This window comes from Homalodisca vitripennis, chromosome X (genome assembly GCF_021130785.1).
Source record: "Homalodisca vitripennis isolate AUS2020 chromosome X, UT_GWSS_2.1, whole genome shotgun sequence".
NCBI lineage: Eukaryota > Metazoa > Arthropoda > Insecta > Hemiptera > Cicadellidae > Homalodisca > Homalodisca vitripennis.
Genome location: NC_060215.1, coordinates 83,626,975 through 83,641,591, shown reverse-complemented (window position 1 = coordinate 83,641,591; position 14,617 = coordinate 83,626,975). Strand labels below are relative to the sequence as shown.

The 14,617-nt window shown below is 32.7% G+C and overlaps 1 protein-coding gene across 1 annotated transcript in view; it reads left to right on the top strand.

Annotated features, from left to right (window-relative positions):
* Positions 1-14,617, top strand: part of LOC124369495 (tau-tubulin kinase homolog Asator) — a 202,626-nt gene that overhangs the window by 153,918 nt on the left and 34,091 nt on the right. The window contains exons 12-19 of the mRNA XM_046827508.1: positions 42-74; positions 105-296; positions 5,409-5,527; positions 7,491-7,682; positions 9,210-9,382; positions 11,926-12,055; positions 13,971-14,103; positions 14,372-14,497. Of these exons, the coding sequence (XP_046683464.1) occupies positions 42-74; positions 105-296; positions 5,409-5,527; positions 7,491-7,682; positions 9,210-9,382; positions 11,926-12,055; positions 13,971-14,103; positions 14,372-14,497 (1,098 nt within the window). The remainder of the gene's footprint in view (positions 1-41; positions 75-104; positions 297-5,408; positions 5,528-7,490; positions 7,683-9,209; positions 9,383-11,925; positions 12,056-13,970; positions 14,104-14,371; positions 14,498-14,617) is intronic.

Here is a 14,617-nt window from a genome sequence, read left to right as displayed (position 1 = left end):
AAACCGAGTTTAGCTCATGTTTGTGATGTTTGTTCTGGCAGGAGGGCAGGGAGGTGGAGGAGGAGGAGGAGGAGGAGGAGGTGGTGGTGGTGGTGGCGGCGGCGGTGGTGGTGGTGGTGGGGGCGGAGGAGAAACAGGGTTCAGAGGAAGCCAGCGGTCGCGCCGTGCACCTCCCCCTCCCACCACACAACGCACACCTGCTGCCAAGAACAACAGAGACGCTTCAGTCACTCAGTTTGCTGTCATCGATGATGAGAACCTATCAGCCATGCAGCAAGTTACAAGAGGAGGTGGAGGTGATTACTTTCTTACCTTAAACCTCATACCTTCATTTTACTTCTCTATTTCATATTGTAGTATGGAGTAGAAATTTTCTTCCTCATTAGTTTAGGGTGAGTTTTTGTCTTTTAATTAGCGTTTGAGGTCTTCGTTAAGTGTTAGCTGCTCCAGATTGAATTGTATAAATGAAATGGCAGTACTTATTGAAAGCCTTTCTCCAAAGACAAAAAATACTTTAAAATACGGATGGCGCCATCTCTCAACTTCGAGTTACGCTGAGAATATTCCACTCAAAATCCCCCAGAGATTGCACACTTGTCTGGCCATCGGAAGGTCCCATGTGCAGTTCCCTGGCTGGCCCTTTAAAGGTAAGTTTGTATATTATCAGTAATCCAGGACCACTTTGAACAGTGGGGAAAACAGATTGTCATATAATATTAATGTGCATAATACTTATTAAGAATTGACTGATTTTATTCAGCATGGTTTTAACTTACACGTAGATTCTGTTTTTAGGAAAATTTCTCGAGTAAGCTTAGTCTGGAAACTAAGATTATCTGTCAAATTAATATCTCAGAATAGAATATATTTGGCTCTTTAAAAAAGTTACATTAATTTTTTGAGAGATACATGAACATTCATAATCATGAAAAAAGCAAAATTGTCATCTCAATGAATAGAGTAAGAGTAACGAATATTGCAAAATCACAAAAACTTAAGACTATTTTTCTGCTTAGTGATGGACTTAAGCTGAATCTAAAATCGACCAAATCTTCCACAAAGATTGGATTAATGGGATTCGAAAATTGAGTCTGCGGAAATCCGCTGCATCAATAATTATCGGCTGATCATCAGTACACAAATTAACTCCTCACTAAAACGTGGTTTCATCTTTTTTTGAATTTAACATAACATTTTGTTTGCAGTTATTATGTTTATATTTATGTTCGCACAGTGGCATGTGTCTGATGTGTGTATTCGGAGACAACATCGGATCAGCATTACGCAAATTACCAATCGGGATAATATGATTTCTTTATTCTTGGTTTATGAAAACATGTAGATAGGTAATCTAATTAACCCTTTGCACGCCAACGTACCTTCTACACGGACGTCGGCCATTTTGGCGAAAACGGCCAGCGTCCGCTATACTAGTACGTTCGTTTTATTTACGATAGTCGGCTTATAAAATACTTAAATCATTTGAAATTCGACTATTCGATAGTTAAATAGTTGAATCATAAGTTAAAAGTGGTTGTATGCTATTTGGAACAGTTATTTGTTTTTATTTATATTATTTGTTTTGACTTTGGTGGTAGCAGCTGTTCCGACGATCAGTCTGTGCCATACTGTAACAAGCCGTCTGCATCGTGCTGTTTACGTTTATGTTTGTTTGCTTATATTGTTTTCTGAAGAACTTTTTATGTGTATTACTTATATTTATATTGTAAAATGAGTAAACGAGGGCGTAATAAGTCACCAGTTAGTGAAAATACTTTATTTAGTGGACTAAATGAAGCGGGAGTGAATGTTGTGGATGACGATCTCGGCGATGAATATGTAGACAATATTTTAGAATCAGAGGAATCAACTGTAGATTCTGATTCTTGTGAAGATGAACATATTAGTGATATTTTGGATGATACCGATGAAGACCCTGACTTTGTGCTGTCGGATAATTTAGGCTATTCATCAGATGAAGAACAGTTACCATCTACTTCTACAGGTAGGCCTAGCGGTAGACAAAGGGGTAGGCCTCCTCATATTCTGCCAGATACTTTTGTTGCCGATCCAAATAATTTAGCTAGCCCTAGGCCTAATAATATTACAAATCAACTCAACAATAGAGCACGATTAGGCAATCAAGCCATTCCTGAAGACTGTAATTGGAGAATAACTAATGGAAATGATGACCCTGGCAATAGTACAAACTTTGTTTTCACTGAAATACCTGGCCCAAAACACTGTCCTCAAGGTGATGGAAAGCCAATTCAATATTTTAATTTATTTTTTACTCTAAATTTACTCCAAACCATTGTTACTGAGACTAATCGCTATGCCAATGACTACATGCAAAACCACCCAAATTTGTCACCTAGTGCTAGAATGCATAATTGGCGACCTGTTTCACTTGCAGAAATTAGGGCATTTTTAGCCGTCATCTTGAATATGGGGCTCAATAAGAAACCGACAATAGACATTTATTGGTCAACACTAAAGTCGCAGTCAAGTCCTTGGTTTCGTGAGATGTTCAGCCGAAACCGTTTTGAAGCCATCCTCCAATTTTTCATTTAGTTGATAACCGTATCCTCCCTAAAACTGGTGAACCTGGGTATGATCCTGCTGGAAAGTTTCAACCATCGTTAGAACATGTCAATAGACTGTTCAGGACTTATTATACTCCACATAGAGAACTTTCTATCAATGAAAGTCTTGTTGGAACAAAAAGTCATTCACAGCTACTACAATATCTCCCCAATAAACACCACCATAAATGGGGTATCAAGTTGTGGATGATATGCGATTCTATTTCTAAGTATTGCCTAGGATTTACATGCTACAAGGGTAAAAGGGATGAGGATGGACACTCTGAACATGGACTTGCTTATAGAGTTGTTACAAGGCTACTGAGCATCGGACAATACTTAGGGAATGGCTACCACTTGTTTGTAGACAATTTTTTCAGTTCCATTTCATTAGCTAAATATTTATTTAGCAAATCAACTTATATAACCGTGACTATTAGAAGAAATAGGAAGGGGATTCCTGATCAAATAAAGGCAAAGTTGAACGTTGGTCAAGAGATGTACATGAGAAATGATAACTTACTTATGTTAGCCTATAGGGACAAAAAATCTCAAAAGAAACCTGTAATCCTTCTCTCCACAAAAGGTACAGTAAAATCTGTGGAAAAGGTAAAAAAGAGATACAATGGAGACGAAATACAAATGAAACCTGACATGATTGATCAGTACAATAAGTACATGGGAGGAGTAGATGGATCAGATCAGATGTTGTACTGTTACCTGGATGAGCGAAGAACACTCAAATATTGGAAAAAGGTTACTTTCAATGTATTTGCCCGCATGATTTTGAATTGTTACATACTGTACAAAGAGAATTGCACTGGGAAGCAGTTGTCAAGGCTTCAGTTTACAATAAGCATAATTGAAGACCTATCCCAAGAATGGCTAGACACAAACAATCAACCCCGAAATATGGCCGGTGGAAATGGAGTGAATGGTTTTGGTATGGAACACTTACCTGGAAATAAAGAAAGAAACTGTTGTGTGTGTAGTAAAATTAGCACTGCAAGTGGAGGTCCTAGAAAGAAATCTAAATTGATATGTAAAAATTGTCAGAGAGGTATTCATCCTCTCTGTTTTGGACAGCACCGGTGTTAGGACATTTTAACCTACTTGTAAATAATGTAAATATGACTATTAGTGTTAGTTTTTTGGTTAGAAAGGACAAAAAGACAAGTAATATTGTGTATGTGTGCAATTTTCAGTTTTTTAACTTATTATATATGCTACAGTGCTATTAGTTTCCACCAACATCATATCTGATTATACGTATAAGATTTTTGGAAAAACAAAAAAAACATACTTCCACATAAGGTAAGCTTTTCAAATTCTGTACACTAATAGGTTATTAAATATAGTTTACTGATACGTGTTACTTTTTTACAAAATATGTGTTCTTGACCACTTATTGTAGTCACAAAAAAATTTTTTTTGTTAAAATTTTTTTTGTGTCAAGAGGATTTTCAAATACATGTAAATTTATGCTAATAATGTACATAAATATATACACATTCCAAATGAATGTGTAATGAGATAAACAACAGTGAAAGAATCATTAAATTATGTTGAAAAATAAAAAAGTTATGGTACATTATGTATGCCCATGCAACAAGCTTCAAATTTGCCTTGGCTCTTTAGGCACGTACTTATTGAAAATGGGCCGGCGTGCAAAGGGTTAACAAATTATCATGCTTTTGTAAATAATATTTCCTTCTATTTCTTTTGTTTATGTTTGTGCAATGCCATGCGGCTGCTGTATATATGTGCACATTTCAGCAGTTAATTTTCACTTGATAATTTTTGTAATTGTATATACATTCCTGTATAATATATATATATATATATATATATATAATATTTATATTTTAATATCATACATTCCTGTATAATATATATATATATATATATATATATATATATATATATATATATAATATTTATATTTTAATATCTTTTATCATGAATAACTTTGGTTTGAGATTTTTCAAACATTCCAAGTTTAGTTTAATAAGTAATATAAATTTATGACCATATTTTTTTACAGATTACAGCATATACTTAGGAAGCTTATATTGTAATGAATCAAATTAAACTAAAAGTTAGGGGATATGAGTTTGTTCTTAAAATATAGCTATTTCTCTTAACCTTTCCAAAGCCTTTTCCAATGTAGTGGTATTCTTTAATTACTCTTTATACTATCAAACAGTCTCCAAAGGTTTAAGAATGGCAAAATTGGTGGAGGTTTTTGTTTAAATCATACTTAGTTAATAAAAGCTATTTGGATTTAAGAATCGGAAATCAATTTTTTAAAGATTTTAAATCGCATTTGAGAAAATTCAAGATTTAGCAACCACTAGTTCTGTTTATACATTGCCACTGTCTGCCAGAATTGTACCTTTTAATATTTTTAAGGTGGAATACCTTGAATGTACCTTTTCTATTTTTTGAGAATATTTTTTTAATGCATTCTTTGGCTTAATTATTACTGTATATAATTAATTAAGCTACCACAATTTGGACATCATTCTTTGTATTTTTATATTGGTTAAGTTTACGTTTTATTAACTATATATTGTTGTTAGTGATAAATTTTATTAAGTTCTATTCTTTATGCCTGTATCAAAAGTACTGTTATAAGTTGTTAGAATGTTCTTAAAAGGGTATATTAGACAAATTTAATGAACTGTACAGATTATAAATACTATCCTTGTTATAAATAAAATGTTATCTTTTTCACTAAGTGGCTAATATAAGGAATAGATGACAATGGGACTAATCAGGTTAAAATGGTTTCAGTCATTGTTTAATTTGTGTTGTTATCAGGTTTGACTCTTGCATCACAGTGGAAGTCACAGTTCGACGATTCAGAGGAGACGACAGACAACGAGTGGAAAGGGGAAAACCTGCCCAGTCCAGAGCACAGGAATACTCCTATCACGCAAGTGAGTTACCATTGTTTACATGTTATCAACAGTGTGGAGTTGATGTTACACTTATAATAGGGAAGTATGAGTATCATAAACTCACAAAACTAAAAGGCGTTGGATTACGTGATATAAACTAAGACAAACCATGGTAAATCATGGCACAAGTTAATAGCACAACTCAAGGTTCAGTACAGTGCAAACAAAAACAACAAGTGAAAAAACAAGCAATGATGCAACGCTTAGGTTGTGGTGAAATGGTATATTAATGGTCTGTATTGTATAGGAAAGACAAAAACCAACACAATACCAATATTTTAATGTGAAAATAGTGAAATGTACAAATTGAATAGAATTTATTCAAATCATATGATTTTTATAATGAGTAGTTTTACCTAAGTTTCTTAACCCTATTTTTTAAGAATTTTATTGTCATTAAACTATACATTCAAGCAAAACACTAAGTCATATCCGCTATATTGAACTATATTATTAACTTATGACAAAGTGAGCATATAATAAAATCAGAAAATCTAAAAAAGAACTCTAATAAAAAGAGACAACATAATTTAGACCAACTGTGGTAACTATAGCAACAGGTCAATCTATAACTTTGAGGACAAAGGCAAATTAACTTACAAGCTGAGCTGTTGGTCCGTTATAATGTTCATAATCAGAACCTAGAATTTATAAAAACTATCCATATCAGTTAACCCTAAGTGAAATCATAAGTGAGGTATCTGCACACCCAAGACATCGTCTCAAGATGGCTGTGTGGTCTAAGGCACTACTCTCAGAGCTGCCCTTGGAGTTGCCTGACATTAAGCATTTTTGAGGTCTAGTGTACTTTTATGAGTAGTCACTAGTCTGTAGTAAAGCTGGCGGGAAGGCCCACTTTATATTAAAGATAGCTTAGGTGGCTTAGGTTTTGGAACAAATGACCAAAAGTAGGAGGGTTAAACTTTAATAATTTAAAACGTATGTAAAGATCTCTGTTATAAATTTAACCATACATTTTAATTTAATTGTTTGAATTGTACAATTCTGATTTTGATGTGGCTGGTTGGCCTCTTATTTTTATGTCGTGAAGACTCTGTGGTTATCAACTTTTCATGACAGTTCTCGATTGTGTCAGGATAAGTTCCAGAATTCACCCCATTCAGTGTAAGCTACCATCTCTGTCTGAACAAAAACTATGGAATTCTGTAATTCATAACATGCAACGTTCTGAGCACACTCTTTCAACAGATAAACAATCAACTTGTTTGTTTGGCTTGATTGTGTTCCCAGTAGTGAGGAAGGTGTGTTAATAATGCGAAATCGCATTAAATACTATATATTAATGCACTTTTTCACTTACCCTGGTATATTATAAACAGTGGTTGTAGTGCTAAAAATATATATGTAAAAGCATCAGTAATCAATTAGGCTAGAGAACTAATGGAAGTTTAATATAAAATTATTACGTGCTATCTGTAAACCACTAATTGTTTTGTATTTTCACAATGTGTGTGTCAAAAGAGTATATCCTTGATTTTTTCAAATCTAATTCAATAAAATGATGAATCTTTTGATATACAATCTTATAGGTTATCAATTTTCTTCAATAAACTATATATGTGATGATTAAAATTTTTAATAAACACAAATTCATGACAAATATTGATGAAATTATTAATTTTTTTTTTAAATGCCCAAAAAAGCTTTGAGCTGCTATTTTACTGGTGTTCTCATTCACATAACCAGATTGGATCAAATTATAACTCGTAGAAATTCAGAACAATGTCTAGAAATATTTAAATCTATAAACCTTTTTCTAAAATTTTATCGCTCAAGAATCACAAAATGAAATTAATTACTCCCATTTTCCCATTCTTCTCAATTTATTTGGAACCTGACTATCCCTAATTGAGTCCCCACTCCAGTTGGCCTTAAATCTAATTTCAGTTCTAACAAGTGTAACTGAATGTTGGTTTCACAGCCCCAGTTTCCAGTAGAGGCAGGGGCTATGGTGGTCACCGCATCCAGTGATGGCCGTGCTGTCAGCCAGTCTCAGGGCAGCCCCACCAGCCGTGTCCCAGATCCCCAGGCTCAGGAGCCCCACCTCTCCAGGATCAGCGAGGATTCAACAAGAAATGAGAAACAGAGTCTGAATATCCAACCTACTCCACTGGTCAGTAAATGTTTTTTATTTTATTGAATTCATTTAACTATTTAAAACATGTTAACTTCATTAGTTAGTGGGTAGAATAATAATAACCAATATTCAAGTTAAAGTAATAAATTTTAAACTTTAATGTTGTGTATCTGCAAAGTGCTAATTCTCAGGAGATTTAGAAAACTTTTCAAGTTTATCAGTTTAAAGTTTAATATCTTAGTTTTTTTATTTACAAATACAGTTATTAGAAAGTTACTGGTACACAAGTTTATAAAGTAGTATAGAACATTTTCATGATAACCTATCATTCTTCACAAAGACTTCATATTCCATTGCTAAATGAAATAGTTTAGAAAATTATTGATTCTACAAAAAATCACATGCCATCCAAATTCTCCTGTTCACTACCTATCAAGGCGAGAGCAGTGATTTTATTTATTTATTTGTTTTATTTTAAAACATCTGTTCTTACTAAGTTATATGTGGTTCATGTTTATTAAAGTTAATTAATATTATTATTATCTCTAAGGATTTAAATCCAATTGGCAAAGCAATAATTATTAAAAAAAATGTACACACAACATATCTTGACTGTGTTCTAATAGATTGTATTTATAATAATAATTTAAATTAATATTACACACTAATAAAAGTAATATACAAGCAAATAGCTTATGACAGAAAATATTATTTGCAGTAAATAAATAGGCATAACAGCAGTGATAAACATTTAAAATTAATCTAGTCTAAACTAGAAACGTTGACAATTTTTAACACAGTAATATAGATGTGCTATTGTGTTAAGAGTCAACAGCAAGATAGGACTTCTGTGACTCACCAGTATGCATATTCACGGATTCTGTTGCATATACGTTAACTCAGTTGTTGCCAATGAGGATATCAACACATTTTTGTGATTGTTTAATTCTGGGTTTTTGCTACTAACCCTGACAGATTCTTCCTTATTACGACGTTCAAGTCAATGGATTACCTCATAATAGTAATTTATTTCTATCCTTTCAACCCCAGTTTTTATGACAGCAAATGAATTCTGTTTGCCCTTTTGCATTACTATTTTGTATACTATGAACTTAATAAATCTTTCTAGAGGAAAACATTGTATTTTGGTTTGGTATGTTATAAACATTACATTGGAATCACAAAATTTGAGTAACTGTATTTAACATTGTAGACAAATGCAAAATACATATGTATAACAATTGTATCTGGGTTTCACGTCTAATTCACTTTCATAAATTAAAACTAGTGTTGAATTTCAAAGAATTGATTGGCTTCCTTCATATTGAGCCTTCACACATTGGAAAAGAATTAAATAAAACATATATTATATAATTATCTTTAATGTAATTAATAAATGTTTCCAGAAATATCCTATCATTATTTTTCTGTTTATGAAAGTAAAGTGGATGAGGAAACTTCTTGATCATACAGTTAGTAGCTGTCACTATACTGTTGAAAATTCTTGTTAGTGAGTCAACTAACATGATATTTATAATTTTATTATTCTCTTTCTTCTATTAGGTAAACAGCACCAATGGCAACAACAACGGCAATGTGAAGCTCCAATCACAACAGGCACAGCCCCAGCCAACGACTGTCCAATGCCTCAATATTGCAGGCATTGAGAACTTCCCTGAGTTGCAGGCAGCTTTACCTCGGGCTTGGAGCCTACCTGATGTCACAGCAAAAATCAGGTACCTAAACATTTTACCCCTGCAATGTTGCTCACAAATTTATCACTCTTCAACTCGATTCTGACTTAGCAAAGACAAATTACCATTTTTTAAATTTACCAAATCTTGTGACACCATTAAGGTAAAGGAATCAGTTTTCTTGTCGATTTTTTTTAAAATTTCATAGCCACGTCCTTTTGAGAGGACTTCTCTGTAGTAGTAAATAGAAAATCATAATTACAACCTGTCAAAAAAGTAAAACTTCAGTGCAAATTATTCAGTCTTGTAGCTATTTTTGTCAAATAGTTTTAGCTTATAGTAGTAGTTTTTTTTTTTTTTTAATATCACTAGAGCGATCAGCCAAAGTTATAATCCACTGTGGTAATAGTAATAGTTCACCAAAACACACGTGCACAACACTAAAACATACAATTACTACTCGTAAATAAGAAACAAAAACATCTGATTGGTAGAATCAGCTGTGTGAACAGACTGATTTGTCGCAAAGTGCAGCTTGTACGCAAGAACGTAAGAAATAGTTTTGAGATTACAAAATGTATAGATATGTGATGGAACATGAAAATGATCAGAAAGTTTATTATTTAAGTCAGTACTGATACGTTTGTAGCATATTTTATAAAAACACAAACACAGGAGAACATAACTAAGTAACCAGAATAACTGTCCAGTAGCTTGTAGTGACTGACAACTGACAAACTGAGTGTGGCAGCTGACAAAGACAGTGAAGGAGAAAAATCGGTAACAATCATTAGCTTGATACTTGTAGAATGCTGCAAACTTTTAATTTAAATAATAATAAAATACAGATTGTATGCTGAGTACATGCCTGCAATTTATGTATTTTTGTATAGTCTACTATGTAGGTGCTGCGGCACTTCAAGGGTTAATTCTTTGAGGATGTGGAGACTATATATAAGCTGCCTCCTAATGTATATGACAAAGACGAGGATCAATTCTTTGTTTGAAGTTTGTTTTTGATGACGGAAGAATTGTGAAGGAAACAGGATTTTTCTGGACATTTGCCATCGTTCAGTGATACAAAAAAATCAGTAACACTATGTTTCGAGATCTGCGATCTGATATCTTCTTCACGTTAATAACTAACCTACCACATAATTACAAACTAGGTTAAAATAAAGGTGTCACAACACTCCGGTATGATTTGTTTAGTGTGAGAGGTTTAGTTATAGTCACCAGTGTTTTGTGCGAGAATCCTGAAGTGTATATTTACGACCCTCCACAGTTTATTCTGTTATATTAAAATTAATATTAGTTTAATTTTTGAAAACTAGTATTTCTTGTATACCAAATGTTTTAGGAGCATATCAGATGAATTTTTCTGACTATTAAATGTGTTTGAATTTTTTGTGATCTGTAGTTGAAAATTGTACTTTTAGCACCAGCTACTACCGATTATTAAGTCACGTTGTCTGTAGCAAATCCAGCTGATTCTTTGTTTTGCAATATATCATTGCCAGCTATAATGAATTGAATTAGTTTGGTTAGGTTTTACATGTCAATTGATTTCAACATTTTATATTCTGTTTTATATATATATTTGTTTATGTGTTACTTACTATTGCAATCTGGTTATAGAGCCTATCTACGCCTAGCGCAGTTTTTCAAAAAAATCATAAAAATGTAATTCAAATTTCATGAACATTTCTAAGATAAGGTACTAACATTCTTAAAATAATTGTACAGAATCCCATAGCAAAAACATTTGTTTGTTTTTCAGATATATCAAACAAAAATGAAAAATAAAGAAGCTTTTAATAATTTTCTATTTTTTAAGCTTGATTATACATTTTTTCTGGCTAGAAAACTTTATAATCATGAAACTGAGATGAAAATCATGACTATACAATACCTAGCAGGTCAATTATAGTTTTTGTCTAAAACTCTACAGAATCACCATTTTTATCTGTATCATTTCATAGCAGCTGTAGAAAAATTGTAGTATAAAACATTTTGAAAAATTATTTTTTAAATTTTATGTTTACAGGATTAAAGTAGTATTTTGGCCCATCTTAAAATGATTTTTCAGTCATATAAAAATATGAGCCTACATTTTCTCATTAGTAACTCTATTATCAATATCAATTGCAACCATTAATATTAATAAATAATTATATTGTTTACAATTCGTTAGCATTGAGACACTGGTGTCTAAGTTGCTGAAGAACATTTATGGATTTGAGACAAGTTCTTATTTTTAACACAATTTTAAACTGTATCTCCATGATTAAAGCGGAGCCTCAGATAGAAGCTCGACAACTAACTAACGAGCCCTCATAAAGATTATTGTATAGTTGGATTATACTTAAAGTGGCAAAATTTTTGAATCAAGTTTGTAATCTTAATTCAATATACACATGTTTAACTGGTGATACAATTGGTCTGTATTCTTGTTACAAATATAACAGGAAACAATATCAAAATTGAGAATTGAGACCACAATTTTGGTATCTGTATCAGAATCAATGTTTTTTTCTATTGGACTATCCATAATTAAAATAAGTGAACAGTTTATTGTATTTCAGAGCGGGACTGGAGCCTCCACTACTACAGCAGGCAGCTTTTAATGATGTTGTGTACGCGGTGGATGTGATGCGCAGTGTAGCCACCCGTTCTTCCCAGTCAGCTGAGATCTCGCGCAGGCCTAGTCTTCCTGTGAGTATTTTATCTTATTCAAAATTATTATTTCATATTAAAAACTGTTATTCAAACCTTCTACAAATATTTTATTCCCATTAAAAAATCTTTGTTTTACTTTTTAATTCTTAGTTAGATTTTGATTTTTCCTTTGTCAAATAAAGTGTTGATAGGTGATATACACAACTGTTTTAATAGTAGACGTTTCAATGCTGTTGTTTATGTATTGCCAATGGTCCAGTAATAATCTAAATAAATACTTCAAAATTTACATTAGAAAACTTAATTTTGCTTATGTTTAAGCAACCGTTGAAATGATGTAAAATTCAGCATTTTCATCAAGCTTCTCAATATTGAGTTTGGATTGAAAAGATTTTAAAAACCTTAACTAATTCGAACCTACATTAACTTTATTATAGAATTTATCACTTTATGCTTTAAGAAAGACTCATGCAACAAGCACTCTTGGATTTACCAAAATATCGTACTATGCACCATTTTAAAGTCTTATCAGGTATGGGATAACAGATTGGGAGGCACAACTAAATTTAACCTATTGAAAGTCCTCAAAATTCAGAAGAAAGCAATACAGTTAATGGGCAAGTTAGGACCTAGAGAAAGTTGCTGATGTACCTTTAAAAAATTGAACATACCGTTAGAGATTTCTGTATTCTGGAAACTATATTGTACTGCTTATCAAGAGACCTTCCTCGAAATGATGATCTCCATGAGCACAATACAAGACTTCCCACACTACCTGCTCACAGAACAGATGTATTTGAGAAAAAACCAACTTATGCCGGGAAGAAACTCTTTAATGTTCTGCCAGATGAATTTTAAAAAATCAAGACACATTAAATGAAGACAGCAGTAAAGAACTGGTTTTTGCAAAGAACCATCTACAAAGTGGAAGACTTTTACTTGTGGAGACATACAACTTAACCAAGACCAACATGAAATTTATATCTTATAACTATGTAAATTTGTATTAAATGACGCTACTTGTAATATTAAATACTATCAATAAAAAAATTCTGATTTCTCATTATTCAGAAAGCAATGGAAATATAGAGAAATTAAATCAGAATCATTACAGAAATAAAATGTAATGGTTTATTTAATAATACATAACTTCTGCTTATAATTATGAAAATAAAAACACTGTGATTTGGTTCCCCATATAAAAGGCCCTCATATATATTGATGTAGAATTTAAGATTGATTATAAATAATGCATTAGTGCAATTACAAAAACATGTATAAGAACAAGTAAATACTCATTAATGAGTGATTTCTAACTAAAATTGTTTAAGTAGTTGCACCAGTAAATTACTTAAAAATCAATAAATGTCACGAATATTGTATATTAATTTTTATTATTAGTATGAGATTACAATAAGTTGTCGTCATTAAATTTATGAAAACATGTAATGCATTCTGGAAAAAACATGATAAAAGTAACTAAACATTCACCTAACCTGTGAATTATGTGATAGCAGCGAGGCAGAAAAAAATAACTGTAGCCAAGTCTATTGTCAAGTTTATTGTGATTGCAAAACTTTGTACCTAAATTTACATTGTAACCTTGTAGTTATATCTCAATGGTCTGATTGGCTTTGGCATCAAAGTATAAAATAGGTATACCATATTGAAATACGTACAGTGGTTTACTCATGTGTAAGAGTTATTTTTGAGAGTTTTGTTGTGTTAGTCAAACTATAACCAAACAATAAAATTTACAAGACTTGTTTTACAATATCTAAAGCAGAGAGGAAGCATTTTAACGTACCAGAAAAATCCAATACATCACTGGAGTGTAAACACAATTTTAGCACCAGCTACCACTAGCAGAAGCTTGTATATTCTCTTTTTAATATCTAATTAAAAATACAAAAATAACCTTCAAACAAAGAATCTAATTATGTTTACACAGAACATGGCAATAACATATCCAGCATCAGTATATGACAAGGAGTCATCACCCTCGAGACCTGCTGCCGTTAACAAGTCCTCTGTGGAGAAAGAAGAGTCCTCGCTAGCCACAGCCAAGACCACTGCAGACGAAGGTGAGCCAAATCCTAGTAGTTCAACAGGTACAGGATTTTAATTTAAAGCTCTAGCCAATAACTTTATACCACATTGCTTCAGGCTAGGCTTAATGATTATTTATTATTTTATGAAAGTGTTGTATCCGAACCGGAATATGAGTCCACACTAACCGCTCAGCTTTCAGGCAAAACTAGATAAAGTACTCATAACTATAGATGCAATTGTAACTGTTCTTGAAAAGATTCTAAACTTGCTAACACAGTAATTCATATTATGGCATTACAGATGAGGTAGAGCTGCGGCCAGTATCGGGACGGCTGGAGATACGAGTGGTGGACCGATCCAACGATGGCTCCACTCACACGATGCCCACTGCACGAGAGACCAGGCGTAACCTCGCTGACAACAGAGGTATGTGTTGGGCATAACTGTTAACTCTTTACACTTGGAACAGTATTTGAAGTACCGTCCCATCTGGAAGGCTACTGCTATGTCTGTGTCAGCTCAGTAATTACACTTATCAAATAATTA